The sequence below is a fragment of the Canis lupus genome, chromosome 33 (genome assembly GCF_048164855.1).
Source record: "Canis lupus baileyi chromosome 33, mCanLup2.hap1, whole genome shotgun sequence".
Classification (NCBI taxonomy): Eukaryota; Metazoa; Chordata; class Mammalia; order Carnivora; family Canidae; genus Canis; species Canis lupus.
In genome coordinates, this window is record NC_132870.1 from 20,468,481 (window position 1) to 20,492,023 (window position 23,543).

At 35.2% G+C, this 23,543-nt stretch overlaps 1 protein-coding gene and 1 long non-coding RNA gene across 44 annotated transcripts in view; one reads left to right on the top strand and one right to left on the bottom strand.

The window, feature by feature from the left end:
- STPG2 (sperm tail PG-rich repeat containing 2) overlaps positions 1–21,935 on the bottom strand; it is a 531,130-nt gene extending 509,195 nt beyond the window's left edge. For 41 of the 42 annotated variants that reach the window (XR_012023507.1, XR_012023495.1, XR_012023496.1 and 38 more), the window contains exons 1-4: positions 21,797–21,935; positions 11,669–11,781; positions 7,150–7,287; positions 3,715–3,882 (exon numbers count right to left, since the gene is read on the bottom strand). Coding sequence is in view for 22 of the 42 variants with exons in the window: in XM_072810719.1 (XP_072666820.1) it covers positions 3,715–3,882; positions 7,150–7,287; positions 11,669–11,781; positions 21,797–21,905 (528 nt within the window). In the remaining 20 variants the exon portion in view is untranslated. The remainder of the gene's footprint in view (positions 1–3,714; positions 3,883–7,149; positions 7,288–11,668; positions 11,782–21,796) is intronic. The other variant, XM_072810724.1, reaches the window with a different exon arrangement.
- Positions 120–12,644, top strand: LOC140623951 (uncharacterized). Of its 2 annotated transcripts, XR_012023510.1 has the most exons (3): positions 120–231; positions 10,283–10,736; positions 12,248–12,644. It is a non-coding gene; the product is annotated as an uncharacterized lncRNA (long non-coding RNA). The 2 variants fall into 2 exon arrangements; XR_012023509.1 differs by lacking the exon at positions 12,248–12,644 and having other exon boundaries at positions 10,283–10,858.
- Positions 21,936–23,543: the final 1,608 nt, after the last annotated feature.

A 23,543-nucleotide genomic window follows, 5' to 3' on the forward strand; every position in this document is an offset into this window, starting at 1 on the left:
TATACTGATCTTGTTTTGAAATACCATTCTTTATTAAAAGGAAGTAGGGCTCCTTAAGGAAATGTCTGATTCTAGGATGGGTCAGGGAAAAAGAATTTGGTGAACGTGGAACATTCTGTGGAACGTGGAACATTCTGTGCCAGAAGATAAAGAAATGCTTAAAGAATGATGAGGACATGTCAAAAAGACACTAGAAGCAGCTTAAAAGGACTCCCAAAGATCAAATCTGAGGTAATTTAAGCCTTAAAATAAATAATGAGAATAATAAATTATAATTTTTTGAGTAAAAGGGGAATTCATGAATCCATGCTGTTAGAAATGGGAAAGATAAAGAAAGCTCTTTATTTGACACAAATAAATATTAAAGATGGAATCATAAAACCACCATTTGATAAACATCACAGTAAAATTTAATCAAGCATCATGAAAGGATACTGAACTAGTGAGGTTGATGAAGAAAAAGATATCTACTTATTCTTAAATTAACCCCCACAAAATGTTCATAATTTTTTTAAAAATAGTAACTTTATAGTAGATAAAACTGGAAAACACCACCTCAAGCTAACATCACTTATCATGAGATAGGCAGACATACTGTGCTTCTTTATGTGATACACTGAGAAGGATACGTCATTTCTGGAGTATTTCTGCCAAAATATCTAAACATACTGTAGTCATGATAAAATATACACAAACCCAAAATTAAGAACTATTCTACAAACCCAAAATTAAGAAATACTCTACAAAGTAACTAGGATATACTCTACAAAAAGCCAAGGTTACAAAAGACAAAGACTAAACTGTTCCAAATTCAAGGAATCCAAAGAGACATGACAACTAAATGCAAAATATAATACCAGATTCACTCCAGAACAAAATTATTTAAAAAAAAAAAAAAGATATCCTTGAGATCATTAGCACTTTCTTTAAAATATCTGTAGATTAGGGACACCTGGGTGGCTCAGTCGGTTAAGCATCTGCCTTTGGCTCAGGTCATAATCCAGGGATCCTGGAGGGTGCCTCGAGTTAGGCTCCCTGCTCAGTCTGTTTCTCCCTCTTCCTCTGCCCCTTCCCCTGCTTGTGCTTGTTCTTGCTCTTTTCTCAAATAATAAAAATCTTTTAAAAAATCTGTAGATTAGATATTAGTATTATATCAGTGAAAATTTCCTGATTTTGATAACTGCATTATGATTATAAAAGAGAACATGTTGTACTCTAGGAAATTTACATTTAAGTATTTAAGGGTAAAAGTGACATGATGTCTGAAATATGCTCTCAAATTCCTTAATAAAAACTATAAAATATATAGGGAGATAAAATGATAAAGCTAATGTGATAAAACGCTAACTGCAGAATCTGAGTTATATGGAAAAGTTTATTATTCTTGCATCTTTTCTATCAGTCTGAAACTATTTCAAAATTTAAAAATTATTTTTTTAAAAAGTACTAACCAGGAATAATTAATGAATTAGATCTAATATATCTACATGGTCAAATCTAGAAAATAAAACATTAAGTGAAATAGCAAGCAATCTATATACCAAATGATAGAATTCACTTAAAATTTTAAAATCATACTACAATATATATTGTTATTCGTGTACCTAATAAAGATTTAATGTTTACTATGGCAAAGGGAAAAGAATGGAGGGAGAGAAATTGGGTAAGGTAACAGTTGTTAAAATACAGTGAATTCAAGTGTGACAAATTTTTACCAAGTTATATGTGATGGTGGGTCCATGGATATCAGTTATTTTTTTTTTAATTCCAGTATAGTTAATACACAGCGTATAGTTTTAGGTGTACAATACAGTGATTCAACAATTCCATACATCACCCAGTGCTCATCATGACAAATTCACTCCTTAATTCCCATTGCCTATTTCACCCATTCCACTACTGAGCTCCCCTCTAGGTAACCACCAGTTTGTTCTCTATAGTCAAAAGTGTGTTTCTTGGGTTATCTTTCCCTCTTTTTTTCCCTTTACTCATTTCTTGTTTGTTTCTTAAATTCCACATATTAATGAAAGCATATGGTATTTGTTTTTCTCTGGCTGACTTATTTAACTTAGCATTATACTCTCTAGATCCATCCATGTTGTTACACTAAGCAAGATTTCATTCTTTTTTATAGCTGAGTAATATTCTATTGCATATATATACACACTACATCTTCATTATCCACTCATCTTTCAATGGACCTTTGAGCTGCTTCCATATCTTGACTATTGTAAATAGTGCTGCTATAAAAGTAGGGGTACATATATCCCTTTTAATTAGTGTTTTTATAGCTTTGGGGTAAATACCCAGTAGTGCAATTATTGGATTACAGTGGTTCTATTTTATCTTTTTTGAGGAACCTCCATACTTTTCTCCATAGTGGCTGTACCAGTTTGCATTTGTGGGTATCTGTTATTATATTTGTACTAGTCTATGCATAATTATATAAATTACAGAAAATATTTTTTAACTTTAAACAATTCAAAGGATCTAAGACCCCAAAATGCCCCAAGACAGCCACAAACCAAATGGTTTCTAAAGATATTTGAACCTAAGCTCAATGATGGAGACCTATACAAATGAAAACTTACAGAGTACTGAGAGTGAAGGTCAACCCAAATCTGAAAATATCTATTCCTTGCCCAAGCCGTGTCTCTCTTCAGCTTCTCCTTCAGACTATGCTTAATTTTGGCCATTTTTCTCATGAGGATTCCTCTTCCAGATCTCATAAAAGTATAAAAATACAGCACTATGTACTTCAGTCTTGTAATTAAATAAAACCAGACATATTATCCATATTCATGGATAATTCATACATTTCAATTGGCTAAATGAAATTTTGTCTCAGCTTTAGCCAGGTTTGAATCTGAAAACCTGCACAAGATGGATCTGCTATAATATGCTTGATATTTTAATTAAAGAGATGCTCCTTGGGCAGCCCAGGTGGCTCAGCGGTTTAGCGCCACCTTCAGCCCAGGGTGTGATCCTGAAGACCCAGGATTGAGTCCCACGTCATGCTTCCTGCATGGAGCCTGCTTCTTCCTCAGCCTGTGCCTCTGCCTCTTTCTCTCGCTCTGTGTCTCTCATGAATAAATAAATAAAATCTTTAAAAAAGGAAAGAAAATGTTTTCAAAAAAAAAAAAGAGATGCTCCTTAACTTTTTTAATAAACATTTATGAAATAAATAATGCTTACACTATCAGATTCAAATTTCTTTATTAAAAAAATGCTTTTTCCCTTTCAAATTCAGGAAAAGAATATCTATGTATTGCATAGGATTATACATTGTAACAGAGACTTCTAGTAAGTAAAACCTGTTTCCTCTTCTTCCTAGATGTAGTTAGACTACATTTCCCAGCCTCCTTGGCACTTAAGTATATCTATGTGACTGAGCTTTAACACCCAGATTTGGCCACTAAAACTTCCCACTAGCAGTCCTCCATCTTTCCCCTTCTGCTGACTGGATATTTATGAACTGAAGCCCTTCAAGGATGATAGTAACATGAATGGAATAAGTGTTCCTGTATCCCTACCTAGAGGAAAGCCTCTTATCAACAAGGAGTATCCACATGAATGGGGAAAAAAGAATACTACCTGTATTAAGACACAGAGATTTGGGAGTCTATTTATTATTGCAGTTAGTATTACATTAATTAAAACATGCATAATCGTAAACAATCTTCCAATTGTCAATAAGAAATGTGTTATACTTACCAATTGAGGTTTATAGTATGCTGGACCTAGTGTACTGTCACTAGCAGGTGGAAAATGTTTTATAATACCGCCATCCTCATTAATATCATAACCATATGACCGTCCACAAGAAGGAATTGAAGGAACATCAACACTTCTGGAAACTGGAGGTGGTGCCCTTGAAATTTTCTGTAAGAAAACATTTTATATTATTTACTTGGAGACAAGAAAAGGAATAAAGAACCAAATATTAAAATTTACTAAAAGGCAATTGTTAAATATTGAATTAATGCATTTCATAATATAAACCAAAAATGTTTATTTTATAAAAGTAATTTAAAGAAGTAAATTCAAGTCTCACTTAATCATATAAATTAAGATAATATACAATATTACTATTAAAGCCATCTTAAGAGTAAAGGAGTCTCTCTCACCTGGCTCAGTTATTTACCTTGTTTAGTAAATAAATACTACTGATGCTAACAGCAGGCAGTCACTCCTACAGCCACATCATCAATCACCAGTTCAGTGGTTACTTGTGCTATACTACCATAATATCTGCCAGGGAAAAATAAACTGTATATTTTTCTATAACACTTCCTGGCCTCATTCCTTCTTAGCTCCTGATTTATCTCCATATTACTAATGCCCTATAAAAATATCCTAATTATGCTGACAAGATAGCAAGAAAAATGTCTATGACATAATGCTAAATGGAAATAGAAAATAGAATTTATGACTATAGGTATGTAATATATATGAAAGTATATATATGTATATATAGTAATATATACACAATTTTATGATAAACTAAAAAAAGCTATGCAAAAATTAACAGAATGAACAGAGTCAGAAGTTCAAGGTGATTATCACTTTTCCAAAATTTCCTTTAGCATCAAATAGTTTATAATTTAAATAAAAACAAGAAGTAACAGATAGTAGAAATACTAGTATAAAATTTAGCAAATGAAACACTGGCATTTAAATCATTTAGTTATTTGGAAAACTACCTCAGAATATATTGATCCTCTGTTGTTTCTGAATAAATAAATAAATGTTACAGTTTAATGTATGCATGCCCAGTAGACATGTTATAAACATACTATCACTGACAGAATTTTCTTTTATCATTAGAGACCACTATTAAGTAGTTTCAGTGATACTTATTAGACTTATTTCCAAGTTAAATGGAAGTATTGAATGACTTCTCCTATTACTTTAGAAAATTATTTGCATGATGTCAAGACTTTTCAAAATATATCCCTATCTCCTTCTCCATCCTCTATTCCTACTACCCTCCCTTAGATTCTATACTCCAAATATACTAAAGAACTCTATTCTTTTCCAAACATGCCATTAAATACTTCAATGCGTTTATTCACATGGTTTTCTCTGCCTGGACTAGTTTTTCCCATTCTTTTTAACTATTTAACAAATCCTTCTTCAATATCCAGTTTGATTGTGATATCATTACTTTGGGCTACTAGTAGACATTTTATTATGACATATGTTTAATTAAAATAGCATTGCATCAACTGTTTGTATTAAATTATAGTCATTATTTCCCTATTAAAATTATGATCCTGAGGAGCAATGATTTGTCTTCTATGTATTATCAGTGCCTAGAATTAGGTCTATTATACAAAGTCTCTAGCACATGTCTGATCCTAGTTTCAAATGCACAACATAATAATTGGACAATTCTATACAATTGCCATCTGTCAACATATAAAGTTATACTATGTTTTTTGTTTGTTTGTTTTAAAGATTTATTTATTCATTCATGAGAGACACAGAGAGAGAGAGGCAGAGACCTAGGCAGAGGGAGAAGCAGGTTCCTAGCAGGGAGCCCACTGTGGGACTCGATCCCAGATCCTGGGATCATGCCCTGAGCCAAAGGCAGACACTCCACTGCTGAACCACCCAGGTGTCCCAAAGTTATACAATGTTACTGACTCTATTCCCTATGCTATACTTTTCATCTTGATGATTTATTTATAAAAGGAAGGAAGGAAGGAAGGAAGGAAGGAAGGAAGGAAGGAAGGAAGGAAGGAAGGAAGGAAGGAAGGAAGGAAGGAAGTTAAGGAAGGAAGAAAGGAAGGCAGGCAAGAAAGCAAGCAAGCAGAAAAATTCCTAATGTGTCCATTAAAAACATTGACACATCTTAAACGATAATTTACTACTTTTCAGCAGAAAATATCATACAGTGTCACTAATATAAAAGATTAATGTCTAATAAAACAAATGTGTCCTTCTAAAAAAAAAGTCTGATAAGCCCCTGCATAAGTAAATGAACATTTACTTGTCCCCACACACAAAACAGCTGATATTTAAATATGCTTACTAACCTTAACTTCATTGTCATTGACCTGACATTCATCTGAGTACTGAGCCCTAAAATATGTCCCCTAAACAAAGCTGATTAAAATGTAATTAATATAAGCTATGTGAAATAGATATGGAAAGAGAAAAGAGAACCACTCTAAATAAACTGCAATCAAAATCTTCTAGATTTGTATTTTGAAGGGGTAGGCCTTTGGTATAATAATTATTCATTACATAACACCAGCATACCTTTCCAAACCTATCATTTGCTAGATTCCTACACATTTTTTTTTTTTACTTTGGGTCAATATAACCTTATTGTCTTCCATGGACTCTACTTCTCTGTTCACTCACGTAGTTCTCCATGCCTGAAATGCATATTCCAACATTATTCCTCAAGGCTAACCTCCTCTATAAATCCTCTACAAAGTATACTTTGCCATGATATACTAGTCTTGGGGTGCCTAGATAACTCAGTTGGTTAAGCATCTGACTCCTGATTTTGGCTATAAAGTTACAGTCTCAAGGTCGTGAGATTGAGCCCTGCCTCGGGTTCCAAGCTGGGCACAAAGCCCACTTGAGGTTCTCCCTCTCCCTCTGCCCACCACCCCCATGCTCTCTCTCTCTCCCTTAAAAATAATAATTTTAAAATTCCTATGGTATTTAATTACATAGTTATTTATTTAGCATCTATCATATTTCATCTTGCATTAGTAGCAATTTATATATCTCTCTCCCATCTAAATTTTAAGCTTTTTATTTCAGGAAACATGTTTTAAATTTCACTGTTTTATTAATAATATTTATCACAGAGTTTCCTCTCTATACATAGGTAGACTACTCAGATGGTTTTTAAAAACTCCTTTCCTTTCTGTTCACCATAGACACTGGAAGTGACTATAGGTTTATCATAAGCAAAAATGAAGTCAGTTGTTAATAAATAAAAAAATTAGTTTATACACATTGAATATTCATTTAATTATGAAATATGGATACCAATAAACCTACTAATTTTTAAAGTTTTTTAATGTATTTACCACATAAAACATAAAACCTTTTCTATTCTAACTAAAAGAAATGTCAGAAGTATAACTTAACATAGCGACACAGTGACTGAAAATGCTCTTTAACCTGTGGCGCTTTTCTTTTCACGGTATCTAATGTTCCAGGATAAAACTGATCATAGCTTGCTGGTCCTGGACTCTCTGAACCAAAGTTCTTAAAACGCTTCTCCCGGTTTTGTAGACTATGACCTCCTTTTATATTATACTAGAGAGAAAAAAACATGAAATAATTAAAAGAAGCACTTTATAATTAATACCTAGTTAACAAGCATTATATATCAATATGAACAAAGAGTTTTAAAATCCAACCTGTGAAAGTTAAGGTATCTTGACTGAAGGTATCATTCTAGTATAAGGGGATAATAAGAGGATGACAATTACAGTTGTCAGTTTTAACTCTGAACTCAAACCAAAATTTACTGTACTCAAAGTGCTCAAAGAGAATGTAAAACTCAGTTTTAAAACAGGAATCAAAATAAAGAAATCCCCAAAGTTCTAGAGCAAGAATAAAGAGTATACACTAAGGCCTATAGCGAATATGCACCTCTGAAACAAGGTACAAATAGTGGTACTCACACTGCAGGGAAAATATAAGCCTTCCAAGCTTGCTTAGGATTAATTATTTTCATGAACTATTTTTTGGTCATTTCCAGGGATGCCTATGTAGGCTTACTGGCAACAGCATGGGTTTTTGGTTGGTTGGTTGGTGGTTTTTTCTTCAATTTTTTAACAGCTTGGTTTTATGCTCAGATTAATTTTAAACATTGTTTAATGCAGAGAAGGGACTGGGAGGAATCTCCCACAGCTCTCTATGCCACATGTCTGGATTCTCTGAAATGAGAAAATTATCAACTGCCTAATAGCCAGTGAATTCAGATAAAATTCCATTTTATTAGTTTCAATTAACACTCATAGTGTAATCATTTCAAAAATAATTCATAGTAATAATGGTTGGCATTGATTGATCAGATAAGATTTAAGTTCCTGATTTGTCAATAGACCTTTTCTCATGGTATATATGTTAGATGTTCATAATCACTCTTAACTGAGCCTATCTCTACTTTGTCTCTTATTCGGCTTTCATCTTTCCAAAAATACACAAAAGAGATATTCTTTTTACAAAATGAGTCAAAATTATATTCTTAGGTAGCCAACCCACTACTTGATAACTGTTTTTTTTTTTTTTTTGATAACTGTTTTAATCAGACCATAATCCCTGTGTTTAAAGAGTTTGGATCTGTAACAAAATTTAATGATTTTTGCAAAAACATTAACATTGCAAGTTACATAAAAAGTAAACTCATGTGAAAAGAGAACATCTCAAATCTTAATTCTTTGAAAGCCATTACTCTAGTCTTTATGATCTTATATTTCACACTGCAATCTGAATTTATATTGAACTTCAACAGAAGGCAGTAAAATTAATCTGATTTTTTTTAACTGGTTGAAATTAACCAGGACTTTTTTTCCAATAATTCATATTTAATAATTACCAATTCATATTTCATAATAACAAGAGGTTATAAAAGGAACTACTATGTGTCAGATAAATACCCAAAAATTATATTATGAGGTAATGAAGTATATGATGTAATGAAGTATATGAAAACTTGTGAGAAACACCCTTCCTACTTCTTGAGTCATGCCTATACGCTGTGGCTATTTGATGAATTACTACATTGCCAGCAACTTCCCAACAATACAGGATGCAGAGTCTCATCTGAAGGGTGAAGCCATGCACTGTTATCATGTACGATATTATCCTATTATTCAGCTCTAGTGAAATGTATCAGATCAAAAATCAAACCTAATTTGAACATCTATTACTAGGGCTAGATTGTGGAAAAATGAAAAAACTATTTATCTGTATCCAAGGAAGAGATCTCCACATCTAAAATCAATCTTATATAGCAAGGAACAAAATGGTATCCACCATGCAGACAGGTCACAAACTAAAAGAGAATTAGAACCAGAAAACAAAAATGAAATTTGAACTGACCCTTTGGAGTGAAATTCATTCTAGGAAAAAATACAAACAGAATAAGGTATGTGACCTAATAAGCTAATTATCTATCGGAGGATCAGAAACTTGCACTTCGTAAACTCCATTCTTTTGCTTCTTTTATTTTCTTAAATTCCCTTATGTTGTTTTCTAAGAAAATTTCCTTTTGAAAAAAATTAGCATGCTTCAGATATGCTAGAGGAGAAAAAGGAAAAAATGAATTTGCCCATAACTGGGCAAGAGCTGGAAAGGAAAATGAATACTCCCATCGTCACTTTCAACTTTGCAATAGTAGTGACAACTATAATCAAAGTGAAATAACCATAACAAAAACAGAGAAATAGAGAAGACTAAATTGGGGCACACAGTTTCAGCTCCCAACTGTTCTGTTTTTATAAGAGCTTCAACAATTATACACAGTGGAGGCAGGCCCTCACAACTACAACTACACTATCTTTCCAAATTTCATCTGAAGTCTCCAAATAACATTTTCTATGTAATTGCTAACAGAAAGGAATATTTCAATCTATGCTTCAAAAAAAAGTATAAAAATAAATTGTTAAATACTTCAAATAAGATTATTTCCAATAAGATTATTTCTTTATTTTCCAGTATATTAATTATTTATAGAACTAGTATGCTAACTATGTCACATTTCAAACACATTTCCTAATTCAGCCATTTAAAATAATAATGGACAAAAAAAAAAAAACAGCAATAGAATAAGTAAGTCAGAGTCATTTTTTAAACCAAGGAAACCAATCTTCTCCTGGCATTTTATATTTTTAAGAAGAAAAACAGAGAATACTAGAACTCTTTCTTAGATCGCCCATTGCATTTAAAAAGTACATTTCCTAATTCCTTATTCTTGAAATTCAAGAAATGTACCCAATTTGGGATAAAATATAATCAGATCTAAATTGCACTTTATTTTACATATAGAATTGACTAAAATCAATATTAATATTCCAACATCCTGATATTTGTCATATTAAAGAAGTTTGAAAACTACCTATTGTGTATTTTATTGCATTCTCCTCTTGGAATAATGTTACAGTCTTAAAAGAACTACTGGTAAAACTAGCAAGCCCATATACCCATAATATGCCGGCTGTGAGCCACGGAATGGAAGCCGGAGTGACACTTCTAATGATGACATCTAATGATCTGTTACTATTTTTTGCTTTTTGCCCTCTAGGCGCTAGTATGCTGGAAGTTTCAAGAACCCAGGGAAGAGCCATAAATGTTCTACTGAATTGGAAGTTGAGACCATCAAATGGCCATTCCAGGCTCTGTTGCTAGAGAGCAAAATAAGAAGAGTATTGGCTAAGGTGATTAACACTGACCAAGACTGAAAAACAGTACTAATGACAGCCACAGGCACCGCGATGGGATGGAATACAGAGACACCATGCAGAGCCTCCCTGAACTATAATGTCCAGTGAAAATGCTAAGAGCAAGTTTATTTAAACGTTTGAGAAGGAAGCCTGTGAATCAAGAGCTCACAATCCTTAGAACTAAAGATTCTAGTCACTACATCAAGCTGAAAACTCCATCAGATAAAGTTCCTTTAAAGAGATGGGAAACACAGAACGAGTAATGGAAAAAATTAAGCCACCTACAGCTTCATAATCAGTTACAGAAACTAACAGGTCCCCTTGCATTTCTTTGCTTCCTACAACACCTTGCTTTCATCTTCCCTCCTTCTTTCTCTTTTCTATTGTAAAATGGCAACACTAATAGTAGATAAAAAGTTATTGGATGCTACCTATAATCAAGCACTATTCTAAATTGCTTGCTAATATATTTAACTCTTAGAAAAAGCCTACAAACTCAGTACCCCTTTTTTACAGATGAGGAAACTAAAGCCCAAAGAGATTAGTTAAGATTAAATCTACCTACATTTGAAATCTGTCTGAGCTAATAAGTGACAGAGACAGATTTCAAATGTAGTCTAGTTCCAGAGCCCACACTACTAACCACTTCTTCAAAATATCTCATGTCATATTTAGTTACCATTTAATCTATAGGTTGCAGAATAATGGAAGAGGAATGTGAAAAAAACAAAAGTAGAAAAGGTCTTAATCTAAAGATCTAATTCGTAGTGACACTGTAATATCATTTCTGAATGCAGCAGCTCCTTCAGAGGAATTTGGCTCTGTCAGGGAAGTTATACTTGAAAATTATACATAATTAATTGTGCTTTTTAAACTATATATGTGGGAAGAAGAATTATGTGTATATGTAATGCACATGAAAGAGAAGACAACTGGAAGTCAAGGGGGAAAATGTAATAGAAATCTATTTTTTTGTTATCTGTCCAGCATCCTATTATCTGCCCATTATAGCCTATAAAACAATGTTTATGTCTTATAGAATTCATAGAATAATGAAGAACATTCAACCAGGCAATCAACATTAAACACTTCTATTTTCTCACATTCTAATAACAAAATATAGATTAAAAGAATGATAATATGAAGGGAAAATAAAATCTGATAAATGACATATTAGCCTATTAGAGGAAGAAAATATAATTTTTATCAACACCAACAATTATATATAATAAATTTTATAAATTTACCTGTGCTTCTGAAACATTATAGTGCCCTGGCCCTGGAACAGCTTTCTCAGTGTTAGAGGCAACAGTAAATGTACTTTCTCTGGTAGCCAAAGAAAGGAATGGTGCGTAGCCACCTATAAAAGTAAAAATCGTATCACTGGAAGATACGACAGAGTCCCAGTGATTTCAGAGAAAAAGCATTCAAAATATATAAAATCATTTAGTAATCTCAATTGTGGATACTATATTATCAGAACTAATGGTGAGCCACAGAATTTGCTGCATCTTTTAAAACCTGACTTAAGAGCAGAATGTTTTATATTAAAGAACCTACAAAACTGGAATTCCTAAACAACTGAAAAAATAATTAAAGAAATAGAAAACAAAGGCTTTTTTCTTCTAAGAATATTTGGTTGAGATGAAAATAAGTTACATTTAGCTAAAAATATATTTTAATTCTCAGAAGACCAGTGTTTTACATTTTGGAACATCTATCATTTGTAGAGAATAGCATATATAAAGTTGTAGAGACAAGTTAGATTGAAATAATTTAAAGTGAGTTTACAGCAAGTAATAATATCTCTTTGCTTTTGTTCATAGTTGGTGCTCAGTAAATATTTCTTGATTGCCGCCTACAAATCTAAGATACAAAAGTCTACAAATCTAAGTTGTACAAATCTAAGATACAAAGGTCTACAAAGCTAAGATACAAATTTCATTGGAACAAATAATCATAAAATTTGACAGACTTAATAAACTTAGTAGACAGTCTTCTGAAAGACTGATAAAAAATTTCAAGAAATGTATCAAGAAAATGAGTATAGTTTAAGCAACACAGATATCACAGAAGATTTGGAAGAGAACAGCTATCATCAATAGGTAATAAAAGAATGAAAGTGAGGACTCAAAATTTGTGAGAATCTTATACACTAAAGGAGAATATATGGTAATAATTAGTATAGTTTAAAATCTTGCTAATAATCTGGACTAATAATAAAAGTCTTTTTAAGACAAGAAATTATGTATTTCTTTCAAAGTCCACGTTTTTATTTTTATTTAAATTCAATTAGCCAACATATAGTACAAAGTTTCAGATGTAGAGCTGTTATTTATCAATTGCATGTAACACCCAGCGCTCATCACATGACATGCCCTACTTAATGCCCGTGATCCAATTACCCCATCCCCCCACCCACCTACCCTCCAGCAACCCTCAGTTAGTTTCCTATAGGTAAGAAGCTCTCATGGCTTCTCTCCCTCTGATTTCTTCCATTCATTTTCCCTTCCTTCCCCTATGATCCTCTGTGTTATTTCTCATATTCTAAATATGAGTGTAACCAAATGATAATTGTCTTTCTCTGACTGACTTATTTCACTCAGCATAATATCCTGCCCCCTAGTTCTATCCACATCAATTGAAATGGTAAGATGTCATCCTTTTTGATGGCTGAGTAGTATTCCATTATATGTATGTATGTATATATATACATATGTATGTGTGTATGTGTGTATATATATATTTTATTCATATATATTATATATACATATATTATAGATATACATATATATTATATATACGTGTGTGTGTGTGTGTGTATATATATATATATTTATTTATACACCCCATATCATCTTTATTCATTCCTCTGTAGATGACAAATGACATCTGGGCTCTTCCCATAGTTTGGCTATTGTGGCACTGCTGCTATAAACACTGGGGCCCCTGAAGATAACTACATTTGTATCTTTGGGGTAAATACCTAGTAGTGCAATTCTTGGGTCATAGGGTAGCTCTATTTTTACTTTCTTGAGGAACCTCCACAGTGTCTTCTACAGTGGCTGTTTGCAGGTGAAATGATATTTTATGTGAAAAACCCAAGACTCCACCCCAAAATTACTAGAGCTCATACAGGAATTCAGCAACGAGGCAGAATATAAAATCAATGCACAGAAGTCAGTTGCATTTCTGTACGCTAAAAATGAGATAGAAGAAAGAGAAATTAAGGAATTGATCCCATTTATAATTGTACCAAAAACCATACGATACCTAGAAATAAACCTAATCAAAAAGGTAAAGGATCTGTATTCTAAAATCTACAAAACACTTATGAAAATATTGAGAAAGAAAGAAATGGAAAGACATTCCATGCTCATAGATTGGAAGAACAAATTCTGTTAAAATGTCTATGCTACCCAGAACAATGTACACATTCAGTGCAATCCCTATCAAAATAGCACTGACATTTTTTAGAGAGCTGGAACAAATAATCCTAAAATCTGTATGGAACCAGAGAAGACCCCAAATACTTAGAGGAATTTTGAAAATGAAAACCAAAGTTGGTGGCATCACAATTCCAGACTTCAAGCTATATTACAAAGCTGTAATCATCAAGACAATATGGTACTGGCACAGAAACAGACACATAGATCAATGGAACAGAATAAAGAATCCAGAAATGGACCCTCAACTCTATGGTCAACTAATCTTCAACAAAGCAAGAAAGAATATCCAATGGAAAAAAGACAGTCTCTTCAACAAATTATGTTGGAAAAATTGGACAGCCACATATAGAAGAAGGACACTGGACCATTTTCTTACACTGTAGACAAACTCGAAATGGATGACAGACCTAAATGTGAGACAAGAATGCATCAAAATGCTAGAGGAGAACACAGGCAGTAACTTCTCTGGCAGTTGTCTTTGCAACTTTTTTCCAAATATGACCCCTGAGACAAGAGAAACAAAAGCAAAAAAATAAACTATTGGGATTATATCAAAATAAAAAGCTTCTGCACAGTGAAGAAAACAATCAACAAAACTAAAAGGCAACCTATGGAATACAAGAAGACATTTGCAAAAGACATATCTGAAAGGCTTAATAGCCACAATACATTAAGAACTTCTAAAACTCGACACATAAAAAATAATTTAATTTTAAAATGGGTAGAAGACATGTAGAGACATTTCTCCAGAAAATACATACATATGGCCAACAGAGACATGAAAAAATGCTTATTATCACTTTATCATCAGGGAAATGCAAATCAAAACTGCAATGAGATATCACCTCCCACCAGTCAGAATGGCTAAAATCAACACCACAAGAAGCATGAGGTATTGGTGAGGATCTGGAGAGAGGGTAATCTTACATTGTTGCTGGGAATGTAAACTTGTGAAGTCACTATAGAAAACAGTATGAAGGCTCCTCAAAAAGTTAAAAATTGAACTACTCTACAATCCAGCAATCACATTACTAGGTATTTACCCAAAAACACAAGAACACTAATCCAAAGGGATACATGCACCACTACAGTTATAGCAGCATTATTTACAATAGCCAAGATATGGAAACAACTCAAGGTCTATCGATTGATGAATGGATAAAGAATATGTGATATGTAGATATAGATAGATAGATAGATAGATAGATAGATAGATAGATAGATAGATAGGAATACTATTCAGCCATAAAAAAAAATAAAAGCTTGCCATTTGCAACAACATGGATGGAGCTAGGGAATATAATTCAAAGTAAAATAAGTCAATCAGAGAAAGACAAATACGATATGATTCCACTCATATGTGGAATTTAAGAAATGAAACAAACAAGCAAAGGAAACAAAAGAGAAACCAAAAATTAAACTATTAAGTGTATAGAACAAACTGATGGTTACCAGAAGGGAGAAGGTGGGAGGATTGGTTAAATAGCAGTAGAGATCAAGGGGTGCACTGGTTGTGATGCGCACTGGGTGTTGTACAAAAATGTTAAATCACTAATTTTATTCTGAATCACTGAAACTAATATAACACTATATCAACTAACTGGAATTAAAATAAAACCTTTAATGAAACAGGTGTAGAGGTTAAGGACATAGAATTGGTCATATCATAAGCAAATGTGTCAAGAGCAAAGGCAATCTGAGCCCTGAAGAGCAGTAATGATATTGTAAATGTTATTATGGAATTAAAAGCTTTTTTAAATAAAAGAAATAATTATTTGGTTAGGTATTGCGGCATTTAAAAGTGAGTAAAATATAGACCTTACCTTTAAAAACCAACAATCTACTGAAGCAGGACTTTAACTTTAAATGACTTTAAACAAGGAAAAATATCTCAAGTTCTAAAATGCTTGGAAGGTGAAAAAGGAAGAAGTCCTCAATCACACAGAGGTGATGAGTAAAAGTTTCATGAATGATACTAAAACTCTAGGTGTTAATTTAGCAACTGATAGTTCATACCAACTGTCCAAAGGCAAGAAAAAAAAAAGTACTTTTGGATAGTAACAAAGACTACAAGGACAGAAATCCTTAAGAGGAAGCCAAGGTCCATTTTGAAAAGCAAGGGTCATCCAGTAGAGCTGAAAAACCAGGATACCAGTGAATTATTCCAAATCAGGGTAAACAATCAGAGAACAAGACACAGATTTCCTTCAAAACACACACATAAACACACACAAACCAAGCTAAAGATTATAAAAATACGAATAGTGCAAACACCAGGAAATGGTCTTCCAAGAGGCAGAAAAATATGTCCTATAAACAGGAGAAAAGTCAGTGAAAGAAAGATATATATGTGAGAAGATGGAATTAACACACAAGAACATTAAAATTATCTATTATAAATAATCTCCATCTGTTTAACAAGGTAGAAGAAAGATGAATGTGATGAAGAGATAAAGGGAAGATATAAAAATGCCCAGATCAAAGTTCTGAAATGAAAAGTACACTGATACGGGGCACCTGGCTGGCTCAGTCAGAAGGGTGTGCAACTCTTGATCTCAGGGTTGTGAGTTCAAGCCCCACGTTGGATATAGAGATTACTTAAGCAAATAAATAAAGTTTTTAAAAAGTACATTGATGGAGGGAAACTGAGTGGGGAAAAATTAGAGAGGAAGACAAACCATTTTCAAATTATTGTGACATTATGACATATATAGAAGTATAATATATGACCACAACGGCACAAAAGATGAGATGTGAGAAATGAAAGCACACCATATTAAGGTTCACATACTATATGAGAAGTGATACTATATTATTTGAAGGTAGACTGTGGTAAGTTAGGGATGTAAATTGTAAACCAAACAACTAAATTCATTCAACAAAGGTAGGGAAAAAATAAAGAGAATGAAGAGATATATTCTGAAAACAAATATCAAGAGAGTAAATTTAAACACAACAATATTGATAGTTAAATTAAATAGAAAAATTCTGGGGCACTTCAGTGGTTAAGTGTCTACCTTTAGCTGAGGTCATGATCTCAGGGATCGAGCCCCATGTTGGACTCCCTTCTCAACATGGAGTCTGCTTCTCTCTCTCCTTCTGCCTGCCGCTCTCCCTGCTTGTACACTCCCTCCTTCCCTCTCTCATTCTGTCATATAAATAAAATATTTTAAAAACAGAAAAGTTCTAAATACCCCAATATAAAAGGCAGAGATTCTCAACTGGATAACAAACTAAGACTTAACTTTATGCTGTCCACAGAAAACCCTCATAACACATAAAGACATAGAAGTGTTAAAAATAAAAGAATGGAAAAGATATGCCATGCATCTATAAATCAAAGGAAGATGGAGTGACTATATTACAATCAGACAAAGTACATTTTAGAACAAGAAATACTAAAGATAAGAGAGATGTTGTATTATGATAAAGGGGTCATTTCATCAACAAGATTTAATAATCCATAAAGAGTAGCAAGGAAATGATTGCCATAAAAATCAGAAAAGTGCTTAAGGGAGAGGAAAGAAGGTATAATTGAAAGGGAAATTGGACAAGTTATATTTCTTGAGTGTTTACCTCTTACACCATACTTTTTATGCAGTTTTCTGCCTAAATGTTTAATCTTACAAGAAAAGATTTTCTGGAGTTTTTTTTTTTTTAATTTAGGTTCATACAAACGAGGTAATGTGAGATAAATATAAAAACTAAGAAAGCTAAGTTCAGACTAGTTCTGAGGCAGCTGTTCTAACACCATAGCAGAGATTCTAACTGAATCTACCTAAACAAGTGTGAAATTAATTGCATAATACTGAAATTCATAGAAAAATGGAAAAGAACACAAAATAGAAAACACGTATTCAAGAAAGCCAGTACTCATAAAATCCTCATTGAAGTTTTCAATAATTAATTATATAGAATCTTTCATCAATAGGCTAGAAGTTTACATAAAACACTGACCTCAAGCAAAACCACAAGAAAATTAAAGTGTTTATACTGATTAACTCCATGAAAGAAGGGACTTGTCTGTTTTATTCATTATTGTATACCTAATGTACATTAGAGTGGCAAACTGTCCTAGTTTGCTCAGATGTAAGACATTATTGCTAAACCCAGGATGTTCCCACATAAATCAAGATGTTTAGCCACCCTGCCATAGTGCCCTGAACATTAATCAATAAATACAGAATTCATCAGTGATATTCTAAATTACACCTTTCTTTAATCATTCATTCAACAATAGTGAATGCTTTATCGTGTGCAGAGAGAGACAGTGAGGGTATAATAATGAATAAGCTAAAACTCTGGCCTCCAGTAATGGGAAAGCCAGACAAATAATAAACTACAAACAATGCTGCCAATAATTAAGGTATAAAATATGGGAGAAGGTGGTTCTGGGGAATTAGGGTTAGTGGAGTGAGAGAAAATTCTGACTTGAGACATATGGATATATTGGCATGTGAAATGCCAACTATGAATGATAAATCAAACTGTCAGGTAGAAAGAAGAAATTAAGAATAGAAGGAGAAGGGATAATTTGAAGAGAAATAAGTAAGTTCAGTTTGGGAAATACTGAGTTTGAGGCACCAACAGCAGAAGATAAATCAAACTGGCATGAAGCAATAAAAGTCAGTCCATTCTGAGAAAGAAGGTGGGCAGCATGTGATTAAAGGGCAAATTCTACAGCTACAGCAACTGCCACAAAACACAAAGGTCATTCTTCATATAAAAGCAATAGCTACATCTTTGAAACATACTCATCTTCAGGGACATCAACATATACAGCAATCACATACATATTGTTTATTTAAACTTAAAGACCAATTGCATTCCCTGAGGTGGTCTCCCTAAATTGATTGGCTAATAAAAATAAATCATTATTGGTGGCATAAGCTCATAGGCATGAGTGGAAGGGCATGGAAAGCTCATGCTTCTGTGGCAGGTAAAGCTAACCACTCCTTCATCAAAGAAGAAATCTGGGGAAGAATATATTTAGGAGCCATTGTTACCCAGCTTAGATAACTGGTATGGAACCAATACAGATAACTAATACACAGCTGATGTAGGGTGCCATTTATTATGTAAATCAAGTTCAAACAGCAATTAAATTCTCCTTAGCACAAATAAGGATCTCTTAGAAGGTGCAGAGTTCACATAAGTCATGTAGTGAGTTTTTTAATTCTGCTATATGTAGCTCATTAGACTTGTTTTAAAATTTTATTCCAAGAATTACTGTTTATTTTTTTATTAACTATTTATGTGTTATGGTATTGAGCTAAAAACTGAGAGTAACAGTGTGGCAGCCAGATAAGTTAACAGATAAATTAAGATATAGTATCAAAGTGCTATGAAAGAGTCATGAAGGAGTCAGAGAAAAACTGGAAAAATAGTAGAGTCAGAGAACAATTTCACTTTACCTCAGTCTAAAAGAGTATGTAGGACTCAGCCAGGTGAGAAACAAAGGAACAGCACGCAAGGCAAAATATCAGCAGCTACAAAAGCTTGGAGGTGAGTGAGCATGAACTTCTAGAAAATGCAAAGTTGAAACTGCTGATAGTATGTGGGTAAAGTGTTGGGTGTGGGTGAGAGAGGGTGTGGAAGGCCAGGTAAAGGATCAGACCATGAAGAATCTTATGCACTAAGTTAAGTAGTTCAGATTTTAACCTTAGTGTTAAAAGGAATTTTTTTATACAAATAAGATAATTATATCTTAGGAAGATCATTTTAGCCTTAAGAGAGAAGTTGGAAACTGAAATAGAGGAAAACCAGCAATATTTTATTGGTTTAACTTAGAATAGAAATAACGAGGCCTGAACAGTCAAGGGCAGTTACATGAAGAAGAGGAACTGATTTAAGAGACAATGAGAATATAGAATCAATAGATCTAAATGACCAATGGGCATGGTCAGTCATAAAAAGTCTAGCATAATTCCAAAATGTAAAGTTTATAATTGACTGATAGGGAATTTTTCAAAGGGGTTAGTAATGATGGGGAAAATGATGAACTCAGACACTTGGGAGTTTCAGATGTTAGAGAACACCCAGATAAAGATGTTCAAAAAAGTAAGGGCAATGAGAAGGCCCTAACATCAAGAGAAAGTTCATCTTAGAGATATAAATCACCCACCTCTCTGAAGACTTTCTTTTGGAAGCCATAAGAATCTGAATAGGGATAATAGTTAAAACTATGGATTTGAACAAGAAAGTGCATGAGAAAAGAAATCACCAAAGGAAGGAAAATATATAAACATTTAAAAGACATTCAGAAAAATAAAAACCTTTAAAGAAGACAACAAAGAACTGATTACTGAGGGGAAAAACGATTGCCTGATTCAACATTTAACAAACGTTTGTTAGGTCCTAACCATGCATCAGGCACTGTTTCAAGATAATTGGAAAAAGAACCAGGAAAAAATGATGATGTTACAGATATCAGGGGAAAAAATATTTCTAAAGACAGTGTTCAGCTGTGTTAAATAAAATAAGGATAGAAAAGCATCACAGGCATAAGTATTTGGGGTGGTGGTTGGTGGCTGATATATTGTTAGGGAGTTAATGTTTACAACAACTCAATTGTATTAAATATAGACAAAGGCTCCAAGAACACTGAACGTCACAAGCCGAAAAGCAGTAAAATTCAAAAATTAAAACAATGACAAATCTGCACTCCACCCAAAGAAGCCTAAATCAACATAATATCCTAATCTGATCAGTCATGTAAACATGGTAATAGCGTTTGTTAAAAAAATATAGTGTAACAATAGGGGAAATGCAGATTAACCAGGGAAAAACTGTAATTGGATGGTAGTAAGCTCCACAAAATCATCAAATTAAAAAAAGCAGACAGCAAATTATAAGTATTCGTTAAATGTTTCCCCTAAGTCACTAACGGCAAACAAATGAGAGCAAATAATTATTGCAAGTAATTAATTATCCATTCCCACTCCATCTCTTCAAACATAGCTTTCCCCCCCTCCCCCCCAGAATGTGGGCTCTCAATAGTATGTTCAAAAAGAGGATGGAGGGGGGGATCCCTGGGTGGCGCAGCGGTTTAGCCCCTGCCTTTGGCCCAGGGCGTGTCCTGGAGACCCGGGATCGAATCCCACGTTGGGCTCCCGGTGCATGGAGCCTGCTTCTCCCTCTGCCTGTGTCTCTGCCTCTCTCTCTCTCTATCATAAGTAAATAAAAATTAAAAAAAAAATTTAAAAAGACGATGGAGGGGATGCCTGGGTGGCTCAGTGGTTGAGCATCTGCCTCAGGCACAGGGCCCGATCCCGGGGACCTGGGATCGAGTCCCACATCGGGCTCCTTGCAGGGAGCCTGCTTCTCCCTCTGCCTGTGTCTCTGCCTCTTTCTCTCTCTCTCAATCTCTGTGGGTCCCTCATGAATAAATAAATGAATTCTTAAAAAAAAAAAGAAGAAGAAGATGGATATGGACAGTTAGGAAGCATCTATCCAAAAATACACGGGATTATCTTTAAATCACACTGCAAAATAGAAAAGTTACATGTTCGTAAATGAAGTGTCTCTGGGTTCACGGTAGCAGAGGAACGTGAAGGCGACAGGATTACAAAGAAAATCAACAGTAAGCGGTAAGAAGGATACAGACTTGGAAGACTCGTAACAGTCGTCAGAGCCAGGAAATCAAATTCCTAGATCTAACCGGTGCACCTCAAAGTATGATGGAGACAACCACTGCAGCATCGAAAGTCCTACCCATGGGCTTGGTGACCTTGTGAAATGCGACACAGGAATGATCTTGCCTGTAACATAATGATCATCACCTGTAACATAAGGAGAGTGTTTTCCCTATTTTATGCTTTGTTGCACTTGTGAAATGGTACCATTATGGGTTAGAAGCACAGAGAAGTGGACCTGGCCGACAGTGAGGTGCTGTGGCAGTCAGGCTTGCCTTTGCCTACCTCTTACCTGTTGCCTGCTGCCTCAGGACAGGTACCTGGTAGGACCCAGGGCCCACATGCTCCTCAGTGCTGCCACCTTCAGCCAATCTGAGCAAGCGGGGAGCTCGATCGTACATAAGGGCGGGGGGCGGGGCGGGGCGGGGCGGGGCGGGGCGGGGCGGGAGGAGCCGCCGCTGACCGGGACTAAACACGAGGCGACCGGAGGCGGCGTGGAGCACCAGGGTGCTGACGACAGTCCGAACAGGGCCGGGCGAGGCTGGAATAAACGGACGCGCTACCGCAGAGGCTGCCGCCCACTGGGCTCAGGTTCCCCCTGGGTCCATTTCTAGTCCCGCGGCAAAGTGAAAAGCAGAGCGAACAGAGACACGACCGTCCGCCAGCCGAGAGCCGCGGCGCCCCGCAGGGAAGCGAGATTAGGAAGTAGGCGCCCGCCCCCGTACTTCCGGTCTTCCCCCCGCCCCGGAAGTGTCTAGGAGGCAGGGGTTGAAGCGCCCCTCCCTGGCCAACCTCTCGGAGCATGCGCACTGAGCTGCGAACCTCCCGCCTCGTGCTGCCGTGCCCTGCACCGGAGGACCGGGGGAGCCTCGGAGCTCCTTAGAAAGCATTAGAGCTTCACTTGACCACGATCCCTTTCCGCTGCAAGCCAGCTAGAACGGCAGGGAAAGACCTCAGCAGAAAGTGCGAAAGAAAAAAAAAAATTCTCTCCGAGCAGAGCCTGGGTTCTGCAAGCTCAGCCCCCCCCCCCCGCCCCCGCTACAACTACAACTACATTCGCACGTCCAGAGGGGAAACCCCTCTGAGTCTCCCGTACGGCTCATCTAAACCGTGAGGAGAATCTCAGGAAGTGGTGGTGACAAGAAACAGGGAACCCGAGAAAGGAGAGGAAAAGCTCCACCTACCGAAGCAATGAAAAGGGCTGGTAACGGAAAGCTGCTTTTGTTGTCCTAAGCCAGGCCACAACCCCGTGGACTCCCACTCTGTTTATAATGCAAAGCAAGGGCTTGAGGAAGCCCAGTCCACCCCGCCCCTCTACCCCCCCCCCCCCCCCACCCTTGCGCCTCTTAGCCTTGGGCAGAAGGAATCCACCTCGTGCAAAGGTCTTAGGTTGCCTCTGCGGGAATCCACCTTAAAGTGGTCTCTGGCTTTTTTTTTTTTTTTTTTTTTTCAGCAAGAATCCCTTCCAGATTCTAATCACCCTTAAGGCTTAAATAGAACTGTCTCGACCATGCCTCACCCCCAAATGAACTACATCACTTTAACTTGTACCTACTACAAATTTTTATAGTATTTATATTCTGTTAGAACAGGATTTGATACTCAATTCTGTAGGTCATTTACTATGACAGTTGTCCCATATACGTTAGAATGCTCTCCATACAAGGCTATATGTTTCTCAAGGAGCTATCTGTAATACCTGTTTCTTTTTCCAACTCAGTAGCTGGCTGAATATTTGCTTTAAAAAAAAAACACATATTCACACACACACACACAAAAAAAAAACACATATTGGCATATACTATATATAGACTGTTGGCTATCGGGATACAAAGATACAACAAAGTTCAGCCTCAGGCATTCTGTATGAAATGGAAAAAGAGATGTGTATTAGCCATAATATGAGGTGACAAGAGAGGTGTAAGAAATAAGAAAAAAATATTGCGGGGCTTTGAAAACCAAGTCTTCCTACTAAGAAACTAGATACTGACCAGTAATCCTTTCTCATTGACCTCATTTCTCCTTGCATGCTTGCAGAA